We start from the raw sequence: 23,445 nt of genomic DNA on the forward strand, positions 1-23,445 counted from the left end.
ATCAGTGGAAACCTGTAAAAGGCTTTTACTGCTCATTCTATTGTTAAACCATAAATTTGTGCTGTAAGGTTTCCTAAAATAAAATAAATAATCATATCACCATAAGATGGCTAGTGTCTGTCTGAAATCGGTTTACAAGAGAATGACGCATAGCTTAGTCACATGGCATTACGAGTTTGCTCGCGTCTCGATACGTAAATTCAAAAGCACGCATGTGGCATAGAGGATCGAACCTCCCGTCTCCTTTTACAGATGAACAGCGTATACATATATCTAGAATCTAGGCTACCTACATTGGCCATCAAACACAACTACCAACATATAAACATAAATCACAAAAGCACGCCGCTACCCGGGATCGAACTCGCGTCTCCTTGGCGCAATGCTGACCCAATCCCCTGGTGGGGATTGGGTCAGCATTGCGCCACCACCACGCCAACTGCGCTCCACTATAACCATGCGAAATACGTTACCTCTTAGTGATCTCCTGTTCACTCAGCGTCCGGGGCTCGCCGGGCTCGGGCGACGCCTGCATGTAGTCTCCCAGCACCACGCGCGCAGAGAAACTGAAGTTGTCCGACGAGAGGCCCGGAGTAGGGTTGGCTTCTAGGAACTGTTGGAGGAAAGGTGTGGTTAGTTAAAGAAAAGAAAGAAAGAAAAACTTTATTTGACACTGACAGGATTCCCTGACCAAAGTGGGTCCTGGGCGAGTCTATAACCGTACATACAACACGATTTAGGGCGAGGAAGCTTACTGTATTGACACAAAAATCTTGAAACATTGTTTAATAAATATTTAAAACATAATTTGACAGATTTATTAGGCGTTTTATGCGACAAGTCCGCGGACAAATCAGCGTATGAAAGGGTGCGGCTCGCGATACGGCGAGCCGCCTGACAAATAGGTTATGTGCCTTGTGCAAGGCTCAATAAAGTTGACAATCGACTGGACTGCAACTCAGGGCTCGTGTAGTGTGTGGGCGATGACGGATTTGTCCACAGAATGGTACAGCTCGGGGCTCGGGTGCGGTGCATGAAATGAATGGGGTGCTGAAGTTTTTGTGGTAAGCCTTAGTGTCTAATTTTTCATGTATTATCTAGGTATCTACTACTTATACTCACGGCATGCAGCTCCTGGAAGCTCTTGAGTCGGAGCGCGGCGTGCGGCTCGGGCGGGGAGTACGACACGTCGCCCTTTATGTTGCAGTTGCGGGAGAGGCCCTTGATGACTGTTGTCCGCTTCCAGCCTGAGGGGAAAACAAAGGTAACATTGGTTATATTTTACGCAAATTCAGATTTTTTGACTGCGAAGCGTGGGAATACGGGCTACGGCCTATTGGAACGAAGACCTTAGTACGATAATCAGGCACTCCTGGACATAGGCCTCTTGCAAGGAGCGCTAAAACGTCATGATTGTTTGATACGTATGTAAAGGTCACAGTCAAGCGTTACGCTTGCCGTCGTCACTCGAAAACACGTTTGCTACACCGGTCATCATCTTTCGGCATATACCTATATGGGACCCACTGCCATATCACCTCACCATCTCAAACCTCACTGTATACAGGATGTGGCAAAAAGGGTATCCTTAGTATACCGGAAAAGCATTCTACAAGTGTCGAAAATTCGCAATATCCTTCGCCCCCTTTCGGCTTAGTACCCTTTTACAACACCCTGTATATAATACCTCTATGTAGCGGCGCGCGCAGGTCGCGGGCGGTCTCGCTCACGTCGGAGTCGGACGGGCTGTCCGACGGACACTCCGAGTCGGTGCTTGCGCAGGACTCGCCGAGGAGAGCCTTCAGTTTGTCCTGGGGGGTAAAAAGATGGTTAGTTATTGAGGTGAATATTAGGTATTGATTGAGGACATAAAACGCTTCATTCTGAAACCATAAAGTACCTTCATACTTTTTTGGATGAGACCATTGAAATGTATCGCCTGTCCATATTATACTTTATACGAGCACGAAGTGACGGATAGGTCAATGGACTTTAACTGTCTACGAACTGGGCCATATCAAGAGGAGAGCGAACCAATTGGTTTGTTTATTATATACCTATACCCTATACTGTCATAATTTCAATCTTATATATGTATTTTTTTATTACAGTCGTTCTTACCAAGTCTCTATCAGCCAGCAAATGCTGCGCCAGGGCTGGCCGCAGCCCCAACGCCCAGCTCTGGGCCAGCAGGGACGCCACGGTGTTCTTCTTGAGCTTACTTACTTCATTATACCATAGATACTAGATGGTTATTGAGATGATTCTATAGTATTCGTCGTAGTCTAGGTTTAACCTTTAGGCACATCAGACACAAGGCGTTATGTAAGATAATATACTACTCTGTGTAAAAAGTATCGGGCTTAGATTAATAAAACACAAAAATTAGTTATTTATCCAAATGTCCCATATCCAAATCCCGATACTTTTTATATTTATTCTATAGCATTCTTCTCGGGATAGTTTAGTCGCTATGTAATGAGTCTTACCAAGTCACTATCAGCCAGCAGATGCTGCGCCAGGGCTGGCCGCAGCCCCAACGCCCGGCTCTGTGCCAGTAGGGACGCCACGGTGTTCTTCTTGGGCTTGCTGACACCCCTGCCGAGGTTGCGCGGGCGGCCCTCGCGAGACGGCCAGCCGGATATCGCTGTGGATGGAATTTATTTATTTATTTATTATAAAAACAATCATGTTTAACAGCTAAGGCCAACACGCAAGTGGAATGTGGTGTTCATTAAGGTATTTTAGAAGCTGAGCTACGACCGCTCGAATAATAATCGAATCAACCAATAGATGGTTGATTCGATTATTATTCGAGCGGTCGTAGCTCAGTCGGGTAAGCGCCCCTCTTCTCACGCCAGAGTACACCATGTATACCATCAGTCATACGGGGAAGAAAACATCGTGAGGAAACCTGCATATCTAGATTTAGCACATCTAGATATGTGAACCCACCAACCCACAGTGGACCAGCGTGGTGGGAAATGGTCCTTAGGCAGGCAGCTAAGACCTTGGGGATATGCACAAAGGTTCCACTCGAGAGAGCCAGGTGCAGGTACTTACACCCCCACAGACAATAGAATAGAATAAGTAATTACACTCGCTGTCCTCGCTGCCGCTGGACTTGGGCCGCGGCGCCTCCGGGATGTGCGCGTTGGGCTCCGGCGCCACCCGCCGCGGCTTGGCACCGGGCTTGCGCCGCGCTGGTGGGAGGAAAAATAATTATTATTATATAAAATTACAGTAGTTAATTAGGTAACATATAGGTACACATAAATATTGTCTGTAACAGCATGCGGATTTGATCTCGCACGCGTTCACGCTAGACGCGGTAGAATGGCGTGCCATCCCGTGTGCGTGATGAAATTCACATGCTGTTAAGAAGAGCCAAACACAGGGCGGCATCACGCTACATGTTTCGTGAATGCGTTTCCAAACATTGCTTGTAGGTATCTCCGTTTGTATACAGAAAACATTTACATTATTTGCAATATCTATTTACTGCGTCGGACGTAGGTACATATAGAAGGTACAGATTATGCATCTCTCGGAGAAGCTCCTTTAGTAAACAGTCATGTGCATTTTGCACTTTGACAATTTCATGTGGGTTTTGTGTGTTTCTGAGTTAATGCATATACATTATATACAAGGTTATTATTAAGATAGATTATCTTACATATCCGATCCGCACTGGAGGACGCGTTGAGGGAACTGCTGAGTGATGTGAGTCGAGACAGCGCGTCGGTGCCGTGCGAGCTCGCTGCAAAACACATACAAATTGGTTTAGTCAGCATTGTAAATAGATAAAAGTAGAGTGGGACGCCTTCTCATCCGGTAGAAAGACTGCCTATTTAGAACAGTAAATTGATAAATGATCATAAGAGAAGGATTGTATACTTTAAAACGGCTTTAAAACTTCACCATACTCACACTCACAACTCATATAATGGTTCAAAATCTATCACGAAAATAAAGAAATATATAAAAATGTATATGTATAGTGAAAAGTGAGTCCCTACCTAACTTGCGAGTCATATCTGACTCCCTACTCCGCCTTTTGGGAATAGGCGCAATGCCATTTCGTGTTTCATTGTAAACACGACACCTCTATTGTATTTGCTAATCAAGTCCAGCTATATGTATAATAAGCTCTGCACTGCAGTATAAATAATTTAATACTAACGTGGGGAAGGTTTGAGCGACAGGTTCAGTGGTCCATCTTCGTCGCCGCCTGAAGTCTTTGTGCTCAGGTCCTGACTCTCTGAACCACCAGACTTCGTGCTCAGGTTTAGACCGGAATCTGTAGATTAAGGATTAATATATTTGGGAGACTATATGATAGACAATCATAGTGTAATTTTCGGCTATGTCTTCGTTGGGCACATCAAACAAAAGCACTACTTAGACAGAGAAAGCAGCTAGAACAGATTTGAGTTCGACTTTAGAGAACATATTTCTACAAGTGTTCTAGGTAAGAATACGTTATGTCTGTCTGTTATTTTCTAACTTTTGTAACTAATTTCTTCTACATAACATATAAGTATATTTTAGGTAATTATTTGTGTACAAACCTGCACTAGCGGCGGCGGCAGTACCAGCCAGCTGCTTCTCAAGCGCTGCCAGACTCACGCCGCTCTGACTGGCGATCGTCTGGAGCAGCTCCCGGGATATACCTGCAGTAGGGTTTGTACATTATTATGGGCATTATCATTATCGTAATGTTTAGTATTTGACATCGTGGGTTGAATATCATATAGAGGTCATAGCACACTCAAACGACTCTGCTACCACCCGACTAATAAAATATCATTTATCAACGGGTGGTAGCAGAGTTGTGTAAGTGTGCTACGTGCAAGTAGTAAGTACTTACGTAAGTACTTATTACTTCCATGGTGTGCTATGACCCTAAGTCCGATGGTAGTCAGCGACTGATGCTGATCGGACTGCCCAAACTGCAGGGGTATTCTTTTCCTAAATATTGTATAACAGCGTTTCCAAAACGAATGTGAGTTCGTATGCACTTACGATTGTTCGTTGATGAACTTCAATCATACATTTGAGTTATAAACGTTAAAATGAAATCAATTGACAAAAATACGGCAGCCATGTTTGCAGATTACCTCTTTCCCAACCACCCAATGAGGAAAGAGCATCAAGCACGCACCATTGTAATCAACCAATGAGAGCAGAGCTTCAACTGACCTACATAATCTCCCAGGTTAGGCGGCGGCGTGTCGGACAGCGAGTGTCCGCGGTCCTGTATATTAGGGAGCCGGATCACCTCTACTGCTGATCGAGAGTTGCCGTACTCGACCCATGGTGTATTAGCTTTATTAGTAGCTAGATGAATATTATCTTGTGAAACTCACGAACCGACAACGTATATATCTACTAATAAACTGACTAAGCTACGAATGGAACTAATCTTACATCCCATAGAACCAATCACAGATTAGCTTCGCTTCTAAAACAACCAATGAGAGAAGCGCTTTGACTGACCTGCGTAGCCCAGGGTGGGCGCTGCGTACTACATTGCTGCCATTTTACTCGTAGCAAATGAACAATGAAACTAAACCTTATTACACAGGTATTAAGTACTAACCTGCGTAGTCTCCCAGGTTGGGCGGCGGCGTGTCGGACAGCGAGTGTCCGCGGTCCTGTCTGTTCGGCAGCCGGATCACTTCCACTGCTGATCGAGAGTTGCCGTACTCGACTCATAGTGTACAGTTAGCTTTATTAGTAGCTACGAGTATATGAATATTTTCGCATCTTGAGAAACTTACAAACCGTCAACGTTTAGCTACTAATGAAGCTGACTTAGCTACGAATGGAACTAATCTTACTTCCCATATAAAAATCACAGATTAGCTTCCATTCTAAAGTAACCAATCAGAGAAGAGCTTTAACTGACCTGTGTAGTCCTCCAGTAGTCGGCGTACTATATTGCTACAGATATTTTACGCAATAAAACTAAACCTTATAACACAGATATTAAGCACTAACCTGCGTAGTCTCCCAGGTTGGGCGGCGGCGTGTCGGACAGCGAGTGTCCGCGGTCCTGTCTGTTCGGCAGCCGGATCACTTCTACTGCTGATCGAGAGTTGCCGTACTCGTCCTGTGAGGGAATTTTTGTATTAATATACAGTGTAGATTCCTGCTGCGTATTCGGTTATACCTAGTGGGCACCTAATCCGAAGGGACAAAATTGGGTCGACCTTTTAACATATTTTGAATCAGAGCACAAATCAGATACCCGGATAATACGCTAGGGTCTGGTTTTTGTCTGTCCGGAAGTCTCTACGGTATGGTGTACATAATAAAGTACAGTAGCTGAAATACAGATATACAGATTTTCATTTTTCATTGGCCATTAGGATTTCCTATTGTATATTTTTACGGTTTTTTCAACGTTTATTTATTTATTTTCCTAATAGAATCGAGCTTTAATGTCGTTTCGTGTTTTCCGCATTAATTGAACAGTACAAAACGCACCACTTTCTGCCGTTTACTCGGCAGCGGCGCCGCGCGCTCGCCGGAGGGGTGCACCGACACCTGCGGCGGGTCCAGCGAGATCGTCTTCATTACGCCCGCGATTTGTGGAGCCGGGGGATATTACTTTTAGTAATAGGGCCGCCGATTGTGCTATTTATATTCTGACCATGCGTGACGTCTAGTACAGGTTTTGCAATTTTTGAAAACGAAAAAAGTTTAGGTTTCCTTTTGTCATCTGCATCCATTATCTGTCAAAAGTTTAATCATAGTTTCCGCTAAAGGCGCTACATTGTATGCGAGGAAACGTAAACTTTTATAGTTTTCGACAATCTATCAAACCTGTACTAGACCTACTGTATAGTTTGAGTATTAGTTTAATAGTAAAACGCACCACTTTCTGTCGCTTGCTGGGCAGCGGCGCCGCGCGCTCGCCGGAGGGGTGCACCGACACCTGCGGCGGCTCCAGCGAGATCGTCTTCTTTTACTTTTTAACCGACTTCGAAAAAAGGAGGAGGTTCTCAATTCGTCTGTATGTATGTTTTTATGTATGTTCATCGATTACTCCGCCATTTATGGACCGATTTTGATAATTATTTTTTTGATGTATTGGTTTCACCCCATTTTTTTAGTAATAGGGCCGCCGATTGTGCTATTTATCTTCTGTTCTATGTTTGTAAAATTGTTTCTGTTTGTACACAATAAAGAGTATTTACAAAACGCACCACTTTCTGTCGTTTACTCGGCAGGGGTGTCCCGCGCTCGCCGGAGGGGTGCACCGACACCTGCGGCGGGTCCAGCGAGATCGTCTTCTTGCGCCCGCGATTCGTGGAGCCGGGGGCCGCCTGGAAACAACGTATAGTAGTTAGTAAAGACAGAACAAAACAGGCTTTATTTATTAAGTTAGGCATTAAAAAAAAGTGGTATAAGAGCAGAATGTTTGAAGACTTTCACTATGTACCTATGTTCTGAGATAAGAGGAGGGAAATAACCGCAAAATTTATGTGAAACCTCAACTTATTTTCATGTTAGTCAAGGTAGTATACAAGCAGGTAATATGGGTCTGGTATCTGATATACGAAACTCTTATTCTTCTATGAAACTCTTTGTCACAATAGTCGGAATAAATCATTCTAGCTGTATGAAATGAAAAAGAATGCGAAATAAATGAATGGCGTCTAGTCTACTAATCATTTAAACCTTACTTATTGTGCATTTAGTTACCTTAGGTCCGGCTAACGAGGAGGTGTACTTGATTATCTCCGTGTCTGGAGGTAACCGGACTCCACCCAGCACCGACGAAGGATCACTGGAATATAACAAGAGATTGAAATATTTCATGTCACAAGTAAAAGATGAGCTATTAGCCAATGAGATTTGGTATAAGTAGAGAGTTCTCATTGCAAAGACTCCATGAAAATATCTTTTTAAAAATAAAAAATATATTGATTATCTGTCCTTAATAATTATATTTCGGACTTGGGGTGAGGCCTGAGGCCCTGTTAGTGCTTTGCGGTGCGTTACCAATCGAGCATGTCATAAGAAATATATGGAAAACTACGCAGCGATGGCGCTTCGACGACGCAACGCACTAATGGGGCCTCGCCCTTATATGTTTACTTGGGTGGGCGTTAATCACTACGTACTACTACTATACTTGTTATTCTATGGCGTTAATAATATCTAGGAAGAAATAGAAATGAACTCACCCTCCCTCCAAAGCGGCACTAGTGAAGGAAAAATAAAGTTTTCGTTAATTAATTATAATAATCATGTGCAGATAGATCAATAAGGTGTCTCAAGGAAAAATGCTAGGCAGTATAGGTGCAATTTACAGTAAAGTAAGATAAGCGTTACGGGCTATGAGTTTTTTCCCCGCCGCACGGTACCATTATACTGACAAAGACTATCTACGTCGATAAAAATACCGTGCAACTTTATCACGTCGATTTCCATACAGAATCACCCAGAACCCAGAAGTAAGTCTATCAACAAGCTATTCTATAAGTATTCTATGCCCCAGCTATACTATATTTATTCTCACCTGAGTATGGTGTGCGGCAGACCCGTGAGCGAGTCGATGCCGTGGCGCCCGTCCTTGTCGCCGCCCATGCCGAAAGGGTATAGCGATGATATGTTCTGTAATAGACGTAATTTAGATTTCGATTAAAATTATTAAACAATGGCTGAGGAAAAGAGAAAACTAAAGTAATATGAAAAAGATCCCCAACAACATAATTTTTTATCAAGGCTATACATAGAATTATAATAGAATATCACCTTGCACTCAATCAGAGAATGGAGTGCATGCCAATAAGAACCTTATAACGGAGAACCGAGGATGTAGTTTACCTTTCCCTTGGCATCATAAATAAAAAAAACACGAGCTATGGCAGCATGGTGAATTGACATCTTATTTACAAAGTTATCATAAACATCTATCTACCTTCCCCTTAGCCGCCTGCGCCAACATCAGGTCTCCTCGGAGCAGTGCTAGTTCCCGATCCTTCAGGTTCTCATAATCATCAGCCTATAGCAGTCCACTGCTCCCAAAGCGCGCCACTGGTGCGATCCATAGCTTTCCGCTTCCAATCATAACCAGCCACCTTAAAGTCGTCTAGCCATCTTATAGAGGTTCTTATATTACAAGCTATTTACTACCTTATGATAAAGAGGAGAGGGTATAGTGCTTGGATAGCACCACGTCCCGATGTAAAAGCAAGCTTTTGGTTATGAAAAGATGGTAATTTTAAGATGTTATTTAACCTTTCCCTTAGCAGCTAGGGCTACTACAGGTCGCGCTACTTAAATCTGGTCCTGACACACTAATAGCAGTCTTAAGTTTATGAAAATAAGGTGCATATTACCTTCCCCTTAGCTGCGTGCGCCACGGCGGCGTGGTAGGCGCCCTGCGCAGCCGCTTGCGCCAGCATCAGGTCCCCTCTCAGCAGTGCCAACTCCCGCTCCTTGAGGTTCTTCTGGCCTGATGATGATGAGGACGAAGAGGATTTGCCTGCGGAGGAAAAGTTTTCAGTAATTAAAAAAAAGTTATTATATATGCAGGTTATATCTGATGATAAGCAAACACCGGGTTGTTCAGAGAGGCAACTTGTTCCATATAGTGTTCCTAAGCACATTTCACTAACACCACCAGTGAAATCATGAAAAACTCTCATTCATTTGTTGACAGTAAACTTCAATAGCTGCGTACTCAATAGTCGCAAGCATCGGCAAGGTATGCCTATGGTTCCCTCGAACGCGATCCTATGCTTGGTCTGTACTGACGTGGTCTCGGTGACATCCATATAGACCGAGCATAGTTAACGAAGTTAGATACCTTAGGCCTCAGGCCATGGGCGGTGGGGACTTACGTGAATGAGAAGAAGCTGCACTCTGCTTGGAGCTGGGCTTGCTCTGATGAGGGGCGGACACCAGTATGTTCAAAGACACCACCTGGTTCTTAGTGCTCATTCATTCAAATCTCGCATTCATTTGTTTATACAAAACACCAATCAAAAACTACACTTACGTGAGTGTGAAGAAGCCGCACTCTGCTTGGAGCTGGGCTTGCTCTGATGCGGGGCGGACACCAGGTTATTGAGCGACGCGAGGCTGTTCAGAGAGGCCTGCGCGTGTCTTACTGCCAGTTTCAATCTATCGACAGCTGATAGTAACTTTCATACGATTTTGACAGAATTTGTATGTGTCAAAATCGTATGATAGTAACGGCTATCGATAGATAGAGTATTGAAATTGGCAGTTAGTCGTTCAAAAGTCGCATCCATTTGTTTCCAAAACTCTTCAAGGAGAAACTACACTTACGTGAGTGTGAAGAGGCGGCACTCTGCTTGGAGCTGGGCTTGCTCTGATGCGGGGCGGACACCAGGTTGTTGAGCGACGCGAGGCTGTTCAGAGAGGCCTGCGCGTGCTGCGCGCCATATGATGACCCAAAGACCCAACATGAGTCATTCAAAACTCGCATTCATTTGTTTACAGAAAACTCCAATAAATAAGCAAACCGGTGGTTCAGAGAGACAACTTGTTCTTAGTGAATAGTGACTGACTTCATTCAGACAGAACTCGCATTCATTTGTTTCCAAAACCAAAACTCTCCAATCAAAAACCATACTTACGTGAGTGAGAAGAAGCTGCACTCTGCTTGGAGCTGGGCTTGCTCTGATGCGGGGCGGACACCAGGTTGTTGAGCGACGCGAGGCTGTTCAGAGAGGCCTGCGCGTGCTGCGCGGACGGGGATGACGTCTTGGGGAAGCCGTAGGATGTCCCTGGAATTAAGGAATAGGTAGGTATTGTAAATAATAGATTTTATCAAAATGCATGTTTTATTGACCTCTACCGGTATAAGCCTGATGTAAAATGCGCTGCTGCAGCTGGCGCGCCATAGAACTCCATTATATTGTCGCGTCAACATTAATTACATAAGGTTCCCGCAATACAACTTCAGTTACAATAATAAACTGTGGTAGTATGTCAAAGTTATCCGTAAAAGGCTTTTAGTTCCAGCCCTTTGATAACAACTATCCGTGGGCGTTTGTTGGTAATTGACGCGACGTGGGTTGTCGCAACTGCAACGCTATTTCATATTTGTTAGCTTGTTAGATGTCTATGAATAGAAGGTAGCGAAAGGTCATAGGTTCTTGTTTACATTATTTATTGATGTCGATTCTGAAGGCACAAAATCCACTAAAGTCTTAGCAAAGATAAACTAAAAAAAAAACCAGTCGTTAATGAGATTTACGGATTCACTCATAGTCAAATTTTAGACAAATAATATAATGTGTTCAAATTAAAATTTGTGCCTTCGGAATCGACAACAATGAATAATGTCTTGTTTTCGTCGCATAGTTAGGTCTGTCGGACTATCAAGAGTTGTAACTATTGGCTTAGGAGTGCCTTAGGTTGCTTTTCATTCCTGAATTCCATAACCTGTGTGTACTGTGCAATTCTGACACTGTAAAATAATAAGCAGGCTGAGGACTGCCATAGGGTACTTTCAATGCCTGAATTCCCTGCCCTAATGCATCCAATTCAAAACACAGACATGGTAAAATGATAAGTAATACGGCAGTAAAGATCCGACCCATGTCACACTCACTCATACTGGGCTGCGAGCTGGACGTGCTGGTGGCGGGACTCTTCTCCTTCGCTGATGCTGAGGATGAACTGCTTCTACCCGACCTGGAAATAGAAAGTATTCGTTAGAAGGTGTATCTTATGTGAGTAAGCAAGCTGAGGTGATAAACGTTGCGAGAAATGAGTTCTTGAGTGGAAACCCTCCGATGCCCTCCGGCCCGCTTGACTGACGACCTTAGACAGGTAGCCAGTAGTGGCTGGATGAGGAAGGCCATGGAAACAGAGTGTTGTCGCGCTTCATGGGAGAGGATGAATACATGATTTCGGGTTTATATAAACGGCGACATTATCAATAAATCTCGCATCCTCGACAATAATCCTTTATATATTTACACCTGAAATAAAGATATATTATAGTTTGGTCATCTGTGACGATGATTTTATCGATAAAAACAACAGTTTACTCCTAACATTCTTACCGGGCCATGTTTGACTCAACCAAGAAATATCGCGCTTAGTGCTGCCAATAGTGTAGATTCTGTCGATAAAATCGGGAGTATCGATAGTTTTGCATTCTAAAAAGGGCTATTATCGATATAAAAAAAAAACTCACAGCCTTGACGAGATTCTATCGGTAATAATATCGATATGTTACTTAATCTTGACGAAAAATCTATCGATAGTTTTCTCATTTCTCAAATCTTACCTATCCTTCTGCTCTAGTGCTTATTATTCTGCTGCTTGGGCGGCTGCAGCGCCGACAGCGCGGAGTAGGGGTCCACCTACACCGGCCGCCGCCGAAGCAGTAGCATAGAGGTAGAAGACACCTCTACCCTACAATATGAGACAGTATACTCTCACCTGTCGCTCCCCTTGCTCGCGTGCTTGTTATTCTGCTGCTTGGGCGGCTGCAGCGCCGACAGCGCGGAGTAGGGGTCCACCTACACCGGCCGCCGCCGAAGCAGTAGCATAGAGGTAGAAGACACCTCTACCCTACAATATGAGACAGTATACTCTCACCTGTCGCTCCCCTTGCTCGCGTGCTTGTTATTCTGCTGCTTGGGCGGCTGCAGCGCCGACAGCGCGGAGTAGGGGTCCACCTACACCGGCCGCCGCCGAAGCAGTAGCATAGAGGTAGAAGACACCTCTACCCTACAATATGAGACAGTATACTCTCACCTGTCGCTCCCCTTGCTCGCGTGCTTGTTATTCTGCTGCTTGGGCGGCTGCAGCGCCGACAGCGCGGAGTAGGGGTCCACCTACACCGGCCGCCGCCGAAGCAGTAGCATAGAGGTAGAAGACACCTCTACCCTACAATATGAGACAGTATACTCTCACCTGTCGCTCCCCTTGCTCGCGTGCTTGTTATTCTGCTGCTTGGGCGGCTGCAGCGCCGACAGCGCGGAGTAGGGGTCCACCTACACCGGCCGCCGCCGAAGCAGTAGCATAGAGGTAGAAGACACCTCTACCCTACAATATGAGACAGTATACTCTCACCTGTCACTCCCCTTGCTCGCGTGCTTGTTATTCTGCTGCTTGGGCGGCTGTAGGGCGGACAGCGCGGAGTAGGGGTCCATGCCGCCGCCGAAGCAGTAGCATAAAGGTAGAAGACACCTCTATCCCACAATATGAGACAGTATACTCTCACCTGTCACTCCCCTTGCTGGCGTGCTTGTTATTCTGCTGCTTGGGCGGCTGCAGCGCCGACAGCGCGGAGTAGGGGTCCATGCCGCCGCCGAAGCACACCACATGCTTCTACAGTGCCGTGTCTTAATGCAATACTCATAGTGACCTTTTTGCAATTAACTCCGACCTCCGCTATGGAAGCTCAGTCAGCATGTAGCCAAAAAGTATTGAAAGAACTATTCGATATATAGCGCTCTAGTCTTTCTATTTGGAATGCGCTAACGACCAATCGATGTATCGGTAATATCGATAGTTTTGCATTCTAAAATGCGCTAAATTATCGATTAATCTCGCAGCCTTGACTAAAGTTACTATTGATACTTAGCAGCCTATTATATTTATATTATTTTAGTTTATTGCATGGAAAACCAACAATATCAAGTTAACCTTATTTAAACATAAATAGACAAAAAGCTAATTATAGGTTTTCGCAATATTGCAGTTACTATCGATAGTGTTCTAGTGTTCTCACCTATCACTCCCCTTGCTGGCGTGCTTATTATTCTGCTGCTTGGGCGGCTGCAGCGCCGACAACGGGAGTAGGGGTCCATGCCGCCGCCGAAGCAGTAGCATAGAGGTAGAAGACACCTCTATCCTACAATATGAGACAGTATACTCTCACCTGTCACTCCCCTTGCTCGCGTGCTTGTTGTTCTGCTGCTTGGGCGGCTGCAGCGCCGACAGGTAGGGGTCCATGCCGCCGCCGAAGCAGTAGCATAGAGGTAGACACCTCTATCCTACAATATGAGACAGTATACTCTCACCTATCACTCCCCTTGCTGGCGTGCTTATTATTCTGCTGCTTGGGCGGCTGCAGCGCCGACAGCGCGGAGTAGGGGTCCACCTACACCGGCCGCCGCCGAAGCAGTAGCATAGAGGTAGAAGACACCTCTATGCTACAATTTGAGACAGTATACTCTCACCTGTCGCTCCCCTTGCTCGCGTGCTTATTATTCTGCTGCTTGGGCGGCTGCAGCGCCGACAGTGCGGAGTAGGGGTCCATGCCGCCGCCGAAGCTCAGCCCCGACGCCTGCAGCCGGTGCAGGTAGTCTTGGGCGGCCAGGTGGGACGCCATCGACCACCATGCTGCACCTGCAAAGAGAATTCCAGATTGAGTTCAAAATTCATAAATTGATAGATAGAATACTCTTTATTTGCACACCAACAAAGAATCATAGGAATAACAAATTGCAACTTAATTAGGGTACAAAAGGCGGTCTTATCACTAAAAGTGATCTCTGCCAGACAACCTTTGGATGGAGGGAATAAGAGATAAGAAAAATTGTTTATTTACTCACCATGCGTAAATATAGACAAGTATTATACAAATAAGATGCAACGTGTTATATTGTGTGTCAGTGGAAATTGTTGAATGGTTGCAGTAGTTGCTCAAAGGATCCAAATATATGGATTTTCGGTTTAATCAACCAATACCAAACCAACCATTACCAATCTACACGAGTCGATAGATAGGCTTCTGCAATTTTCAATCAAAATCTCTAAAACAAAGTACTTACTTAATTCGTTAAGCATTACATTAGGTACCTACGGGATGCCTTAAAACTGGACCATCTTATCATCAACACCGTCAGCCAATAATCATCCACTGCTGGACATAGGCCTCTCCCAAGGAGCGCCACAACACTCGGTCGTCGGCCTTACTCATCCAGCCACTACCGGCTACCTGCCTAAGGTTGTCGGTCCAGCGGGCAGGAGGGCGTCCCACGCTGCGTTTACCTACGTGCTTGGCGCGGGGTAGCGGCCGCCGAAGCAGTCTCAACTCTGACACAACGCTCTAGGAGTCAACTCACTGGCGGCGGGGTGCAGGCCCAGCTGGGCGGCCTGGTTGGCGGCGACGCCGAGCGTGCTTGGCGCGGGGTAGCGGCCGCCGAAGCCGAAGAGAGCGGCCTGGGCTTGTGCCTGCGCCTGCGCCTGGGCCGCCGCGCTCGAGTTGGACGCGCCATCGCGGCCCCAGTATGCTGTGGAAAGAGAGAGAGAGAGAGGTTATTATTATTAGCCTATTATTAGGTACGTAAAATGGTGGTTTAGCTTTAGCTTTAACGATTCTTTAAATCGATTCTGCGCGTAACGGCTAATAGTCTTAAAAGGTTATTAAAATTTACACTACACTATTGGTATGTCTTCAACCCACCAGAAAGGTAATTTCCTCACTTGATGAAAAATAACCTTCCATGGTCTGGCCGAGTGTTCATATTTGTATCGATATAGAGCCTAACCGTTACCATTTATTTTATGAAGTATCGAATCCTGTGATAGTCGTACTGAGTCCGCGTTGTACTATGTCGAATTACGTCCAACGTACGGTCTAAAAAAACGGACTAAAAAGTTAATGCAAGCCCTTCTTTTTAATTTTTGACAAGATGTTAAAATGACAGCCAGTAAATAACAAAATTTTAAGGTTACTTTACATTTATTTTCATCTCCTTTACTGATTAGTGTAAAAAACTAAACAATTGACAATCTAAGCCAAGCATGAAGGCATTTAGCAAATTAATTGTAGTAAGCATTCTCTTCAAATCAATCGCAAAAAGGTTAAAGGAAAATTCTTAAAGTCGTCGCTCCCAAAACAAAATGTCTTGACATCCGTTGAAACTTAATTGACAATACTTTAAATGCAGAACACGCGCATAAATTGTATTAAATTGTTCTGGGACATCGTTATTTAGCGACTGATTCAAGTCCAAATATATTGCCATGGTGAAATGATTTTATCGGAACGAAATTCACGGTATGTTATTATGTGTTTATTGAACTTATGCAACCTTTTTTCGTCTATGATTGTGTTGTGACTGTGTTAAAACAAAACTTCAGACAGCTTTTTCAAAAATGGAATACCATTGCGATTGCGACCAGCGCAAATAGAAAAACTTGTGAGGAATTTATTATTCTGAGTTTTCTATGTCATGTCTGTCCTTCACAGGTATCGGGCCTATTATAGTGCGGGTTGTTGGTTTGTTAATTAACCAACTATAAACTCCATCACCATGTGTTTATGTTGCAAATTGAATGACGAACAGAAACTACGATCTTGGTGGTGGATACGGAAACGGAACAGGAAACTTGGAGACAAAATGGCGAAAATATGGGCGAAGAAAAAGGCGCGAAAAACATGGGATGAAACACAAGAGCATAGAGAAAAGTTTAAGAGTCTATGGTCAAAGATGAAAGGGTCAAAGGAGGCCGGCGTCAATGCCAGTGAAACCAGTAATGTCGATAGTTATTCTTCTGATGATGATGAACCTAAGACCTCCTCGTCCAAGCCGTAAATTTTTATGATTAATTAAATTTCATTGTTTATCTACTAATATCGTTTAGTAATTGTTTTGTTGCAAATAATTTGTTTTTTTTTGCAGAGTATTTTGTGTATAATCCTTATCTCGTACCATATTTCATATTCTACATAATATGAGATCAAAGTATTTAATTATGTAAGTAAGTAACATTATAGAAGGTGTGTCCCACGAATCCCCAACGGAAAGACGGTAGCAAAGCTCCCAAACGGCTGAACCGATTTTCGTTTTGTTTTTTTAGGCTGATTAGTAATGTTACCCCGAGTGCTCTTAGACATATTTTATCAAAATCGACTTAGCCGTTCACAATTTATGCGACTTTTCGTTGAATCGGGGGTTTTAACGTTGCATTGGTTAAGTTAGGTTATTTCTTTCCGTACACTGTTTTTATATATTATTATCAATCATAGAAGTAAATAAAGTAACGTTATTATTATAATATTATCATTCGAGTGCCACGTCACGCATTGTATTTATACCACGGCCCCCGCCACGCGTGTGACGTCACGCGCTTCATTCAGCGCTCTGTGTGTGTAGTAATATTAGTATTCTATATTTAAATTATAAAAACAATTGCACGTGTATGTTAAATAATGCTCGAAAGGTAATCTTGCTTTTGGGTCTAAAAAGCATCATCATTATCTTATTATTGGTTTTTTGACATTCGAAATCCCATATACATATTTGACGACTGCAAAAGAAAACCAACATGACATGAGGAAACGTCAAAAATACAATAATATAGTGGAAGCTCTGGGACCCTCAACTCCCAGGACCGGAGGCTTTGCCACGCTATCGAAAAGCCAACTTATCATCAATTTGCATAGTAAGCGTTGCAGATATCACGTGTGTGTTTAAATTAGCTAAGCTTATTTCGGTTAATCTAGAATGCCTTAGCTCCAATTTCTCCATAGTCGGTTAGATCGTAACCAGGGAAAGGTTGATCAATTATACGTCATCTCTATATTAAATTCTTGACAGATTTGTCAAAACTCAAGCAATAATCCCTGGTCTAATCTAACCCACTATGGAGAAATTGGCACTTATTCTTGTAGTTCGATAACCCTTTATAAGTAAGTAATGATAAGCTATCGCTAAACCCACGCGAAAAGGAGTCAAGAAGTTAGGTATCAGTATCAGTCAAGTGAGAACTTCAGAGATAAGAATAATAAAAGTGGTTTTTGTGATGAGTTGGCTTTTGGAGACCACCACTATTGTACGTATAACAGGACGTCACAGGAAGTCCTTGAAAGTATGGATGAAAATAAACATAATACCATTTCCAGCAATTGATTCTTAGACAACAACAAAAAAACTGTGTCGTTTGATCCATTCTTTCAGAAACTCCTGGGGGTCCAGTACAGATTTGATAGTGTGTCGAAAACTATAAAAGTTTACGTTTTCTCGCATACTAAGTGACGCCTCTAATGGAAACTATGATGAAACTTTTGACAGATAATGTACCTATGTAGATATAGGGAGAAAACGTAAATATTCGTTTTTATAAATAGCAAAACCCGTACTAGAGGCCCTATAGACAGATTAGTTCATTGTTTCGGACTTTTACTAGTGAGACTAAGATTTACTCAGAATTTTACAGTAACGTATACGTTCCCAAATCTCATTATTCACAGACGAATTCCAAAAACTTTCGAGTAAGTAGGTAGTAAATTATCATTATTATTTATCCAAACAAGATGGCTTACAGATAAAGCTAAGGAAACAACGAAACACACTAAAAATCATCATAAACGTTCTTACGCGGATCATGTAAATACCGTGTAAAACTGTTTAAGCATTTGCGTTCACAACGTTATAATTTGCTATTTATCAGAGAAAATTGGTGCTTATGTGAGAGGGAATACGGTTCGTGTTGGGAGAATCGATAATTTTGCCAGTGTTCGTTGGGCTGTGATGCTATGTATTCCATAAGCGGTGCGATTTTGGGTGACGGGTGTAATCAATAAAATTAGCTTGTCCGATGATATCCATTAAAATGATACATATATGTGAGAGGTGAAGTAATTCCTATTGTGTTGGTGAAGCACAGCTGTATAAAATTTTGTAGCGAAACTTGCATATTTTTTGCATACAGCCAGTAAACGCTGTCTCCCACATATTTACGTTGAAACCATAGTACCATTTGATTAAATGGAATGAATAATAGCCTATATAAAATTTTACGTTAATATTACGGTGAAGCAAAACATCGTGAGGAAACCGGCATATCTGGGCACAACCCGCAGTGGAGCAGGCAGCGGCAGCGTGGTGGGAATGGGAAATGATTTAAGCTTAGGAAGGCAGTTTAGTCCTCGGGGATATGCTCAAAGGTTCTTTAAAATGCGTTAGTAAAGTCTTTCCATTCTACACCGAACTACCCGCCTCTAACAGCGGTCCCTAGCACCCGCCAGCAATGGTAGTGGGTGCGAGGTCATTGACCCGCCGGTTTACGTACTGGTGCAATCTCACGCGACCGCCGCCGATACTGTATGAGTGCTGGCTTGTACATGGATATGTTGTATTACTATCTTAGATTAGCAATATACCTCCTAGATGGTGTCTCATTTGTGGCAACTTGTGTCACATACAAAAACAAAGCAAAAAACCGATAGTGTCAAACCGTTTTAAGTTTAACCTAGTGACAACCATTGTGTACCAATGATTATTCATTCACACAAATCACAAATCTTCTAACCACCTTCTAACTGAACTGATTCAATATATTATTTTGAGCTCAGTGGAAGAAGTGGCGTGTTAACTGTCAAAACATTTCTATTGCACTGACATTCCTCTCGTCCGATTATTTGGATTATGTTAATCTACTGCCAGACCCATACTTACTAGTAATGTCAGCTTTGACAGATACGCGTTACTGCTAATAATTATTGATTGCCAACGTGCAGTGGTGATGCGGTTTCTGGACCAACTGGAAAAGCTCTAAAGGGAGATTCTATTCAATTATATTCTGGGGGTGAAATTACATGCATGCACCTTTGTGCATATCCCTAAGGTCTAAACTGGATGGACATGGATATGATTAGAACATGACTGGGAGGCTCCTTTCAAATATGAAGTTCCCAGTGGCGTGCTTTGGGAGTGGCCTACGTCCAGCAGTGGACCCTATAGCTGATGATACTGGTGTTCTACGTCTATCAGTGGACTGCTATAGGCTGATGCTGAAGTCCTTACCTCCGAACAGGCCGGCGGCGTCCAACAGTTTGTCCGGCGGCGGCTTCCCGCCGGCGTCGCCGTCGCCGTTCTCCTTCTCCATCCCGCTTCTGGAAACAGACAAGGATAGCGATAAAGAATCATTCATTTGGCACACTGACAGCATCAACAAGGTTATTGTCCAGGGCGTCAAAAAGGCACCAGCTCAGCGTGTGCTGTGGATGATGTGGCATGTGAGGAATGTTGGATTATTTCTTCTTACAAGCGTGTCGGTGTTGGGTGACAAATGGAAAACATAAACTCACGAGCAATGAATAAGTGCCAATGACAATAGCATGCCGTCTGAAATATTGAAGTACATTTAACAACTAAAGACGTAAATAACTACATATTTATAAAATTCTTAGACCCTGTTTCACAATGTCTAGTTAGTGGCTACCTGTGAGATAAAATTCATGCTGTCTCTGTCAAAAAAAATATAACAGAGAGTGACAGCATGCATTTTATCTCACAGGTATAGTAGCCACTAACCAGATATTGTGAAACAGGGCCTTAATAAAATGTTTTTTAAATATGGGGTCATTTGGTGTCGACATTTCGTAAATGAAACTTTTTCATTGCTCGTGATTGTATTTAACACTATATGATTTGTGGGATGTGTGGTATAATAAATAAATCCTATAAATTCCCACTTTATCCCAACAACTATAACAAAAGTTTACATAATATATCCATAGAAATCGTTGCAAGAAAACAAGCGTTTTTGCGTAGGGGTGTGCTTGGGAGGTAATAATACACCCTGGGGGGAGCCGCATGAATGAAGGGAGAAGGGGGGAAAGCCCCTTAGGCAGGGGGTGGGGGGGTGACCCTGAATGATGATTTTATTTCGGATATTTTACTGACATTTGTGACTTAATTTGGGGGCTAACGAAGTCGCTAAGCGAGCTATGGAAAGACATACTGTGCTACCACAAAAAACTTTAAACACTGTTTAACAAGTGTTTAAAACAAAATTTGATAGATTTTGTAGGCGCTTGACAGCTTTAAACACTTGTTAAATACGGTCTAAGTTGCGGTGGTAGCTCAGTCGGATAAGCGCCCGCTTCTCACGCAAGAGATGCGGGTTCGAATCCCGGCGCTGACATGTACCAATGAGTTCTTTTAACTTAAGTACAATGTATACCATCGCTCTTACGGTGAAGGAAAACATCGTGAGAAAACCTGCATATCTAGATTTAGCACATCTAGATATGTGAACCCACCAGCCCGCAGTGGACCAGCGTGGTGGGAAATGGTCCAAGCTTAGGAAGGTAGTTTAGACCTTGGGGATATGCACAAAGGTTCCACTCGAAAGAGCCAGGTGCAGGTACTTACACCCCCACAGAGAATAGAATAGAATGGACGGTCTAAGTTTTTGTGGTAAGACCCTAGGTGTTCTCTGAAGAATCGCATCACTTAATTCGTATTGTAATAGAACTAAATACATATAAATAAACATAACTTTAGAGCAATAGTTTTAATTACGTCAGATTACGTCAGATTAGGGCGATAAAAAACTTAGCCCAGAATGTGACCCTCTGACTTTTAAGCTAGGAGCACCTGTATGTCAGGACAGGAATCAGTGCCTTCCTAGAAATTTTACAAAAGTTTTGAGTCTTACTAACCAAACTTACAAGGTGTTTTAAGAAAGTATAATAAACAACACACACATTAAACATTTAAGGGTCTTCAATTGAATGTTGAAAACAAATATGTACTTATTTGTTTATAAACAAATATCAGTCTCGGCAGTCGGCACAGCAAGGAAACCAGGACCTTCGGCATAGCAGCACTTGTTTCAAGACCTTGCATTTATTTGGGCAAATTGTTTAATAATTTCAAGTTAGTCAAAATTATTAAATTAAGATACATACTTGTAATAATCTATTACTTACAGAAAACGAGCTTATCCGGAGAAATATTAGCGCATCATAACATTCCACACTAAACTGCATCTACCATGTCTGTAATATCTGTATCTATGCTAAATATACCAAAATCTTATCCTAAACTAACCTTAACCCAGATACTTGAATTGCATCACATCGGGGTAATGCAATAAAGAGGGGGAGGTACATACCCCTCTTCCCTCCCCCGATCAGCTGGTGGGGGGTAAGAACTGGGGGTAAGGGTAATTACGTACCCCGGAGTACGCAGGCTTGGGTTAGGTTAGGTTAGCCATGCGTTTGGTTATAAGACGTTGAAAGTTGAAGTTGGATTTAGGAGTGGTGAGTTCAAAATATAGTAGGTATAACTTTTTAAAATTATATTTTTGTTATATTGCCACATATCTTTTGATATTCTTCTACAATATTTTGATGAGATTGATGTACATTCTTAAGGCCCAAAATTTAATTTTAGCATCGTCAAACTATATCCTTTGCCATTAGAAAAAGAGATTTACGGAAACACTCATAGAATCTCTCTACTCTATTTTTAATTTAAACACATATGGCCTTACCATATAAACTTAGACAGTATTTAACAGATGTTTAGCCCTGTCAAACGCCTACAAAATCTGTAAAATTACGTTTTAAACACTTGTTAAACAGTGCTTAAAGTTTTTTGTAGTAGCACAGTTAGAATTCCTGCCTTCGGAATCGACATCATTGTGTACTTTTTAGTGTAAGCATATGGGAGTGAACCTTTACTCACAAGAGTCACAAGTCAGTGGGGTCAGTGCCCCCTGTATTGTCTGTCGCTTCGTTTACTTACCGTCCTGATTAGAGCGGCGTTAAGTGGTGGAGGGTTACTCCACGCTGACGAAAAACGAACGAACGGGAGCTGTCGTGCAATTGTCACATTTAGTACAGCGAGATAGGGTCGTTGCTCGCGCAGCAACGCTCCGAAACTTGATTTTTGTCATACACTAAAGTGACCCCACTGTAACGTGTGCTTAATGGAGAAAGTGTACTTTGGACCTTATTGTCTATGTAATAGGATGTATCCGGCGGTGATTTAGTTGAAAACTTTAACAGGGAATCGTATCACCAGATCTTCCTAGTTCCTTTGAATAAAGATGCAGATTGCATCAGTGGAGAAGGGTCCACACAGACATCGGCTTCCATTTGGGATTGAGTGATTTGTAGACACAAAAAATTGCGTACCGTGTCGACACCAGTGTCGCAATTTTGTGTCGAGTGTCGGTATTATATCCTTAGCAAAAGTACTTTGGATTGATTGCTTGTTAACGGTGGCAAGCAAACGGAAGCACCCAAATGTAAGACGACAAAAATAGATTTTTATTAAACGTAAGCTAAGCGATCAAATGTGTGGATAGTTGCGAGAAATTGACCGGAAATCAACATCCATTAAATGCGCTTCCGTAGTTACACAGATGTTACAGAACATAATAATATCAAAATGACATAAATAAATACCGACGAAAAAAATTGGTTTTACGTAACATCTTTTACCATTTCATTGTCTCTCTTGTCTTGTAGTCGAACCCCCCCTCATTGAGCCCCAGCTAAGTCGACCCCCTGGGGTGGTAGCACGGGGGCGCATTTTAGACGTGACAAGTTTTGCATCGCGCTCACTCACATCACGCAGCCTCAAGAGCGAGCGCTACGGAGAACTTTTGTCACGTTTAAAATGCGCCCCGTACTAGCCCTTCTGGATGGTCACTTGGTCACCTTAGGCTGTTTTAACAGCATGCGGA

The 23,445-nt window shown here is 43.0% G+C and overlaps 1 protein-coding gene across 1 annotated transcript in view; it reads right to left on the reverse strand.

Annotated features, from left to right (window-relative positions):
- Positions 1-23,445, reverse strand: part of LOC119692209 — a 95,161-nt gene that overhangs the window by 43,107 nt on the left and 28,609 nt on the right. Inside the window, exons 3-21 of the mRNA XM_048633230.1 lie at positions 19,767-19,855; positions 15,078-15,245; positions 14,190-14,358; positions 11,603-11,685; positions 10,623-10,772; positions 9,357-9,502; positions 8,534-8,628; positions 8,199-8,216; positions 7,714-7,798; positions 7,215-7,334; positions 6,004-6,115; positions 4,572-4,673; positions 4,184-4,300; positions 3,677-3,760; positions 3,099-3,203; positions 2,490-2,647; positions 1,688-1,811; positions 1,123-1,247; positions 474-613 (exon numbers count right to left, since the gene is read on the reverse strand). Of these exons, the coding sequence (XP_048489187.1) occupies positions 474-613; positions 1,123-1,247; positions 1,688-1,811; positions 2,490-2,647; positions 3,099-3,203; positions 3,677-3,760; positions 4,184-4,300; positions 4,572-4,673; positions 6,004-6,115; positions 7,215-7,334; positions 7,714-7,798; positions 8,199-8,216; positions 8,534-8,628; positions 9,357-9,502; positions 10,623-10,772; positions 11,603-11,685; positions 14,190-14,358; positions 15,078-15,245; positions 19,767-19,848 (2,183 nt within the window). The 5' untranslated portion in view covers positions 19,849-19,855. The remainder of the gene's footprint in view (positions 1-473; positions 614-1,122; positions 1,248-1,687; positions 1,812-2,489; positions 2,648-3,098; positions 3,204-3,676; positions 3,761-4,183; positions 4,301-4,571; positions 4,674-6,003; positions 6,116-7,214; positions 7,335-7,713; positions 7,799-8,198; positions 8,217-8,533; positions 8,629-9,356; positions 9,503-10,622; positions 10,773-11,602; positions 11,686-14,189; positions 14,359-15,077; positions 15,246-19,766; positions 19,856-23,445) is intronic.

The sequence above is a fragment of the Plutella xylostella genome, chromosome 2 (assembly GCF_932276165.1).
Source record: "Plutella xylostella chromosome 2, ilPluXylo3.1, whole genome shotgun sequence".
Classification (NCBI taxonomy): Eukaryota; Metazoa; Arthropoda; class Insecta; order Lepidoptera; family Plutellidae; genus Plutella; species Plutella xylostella.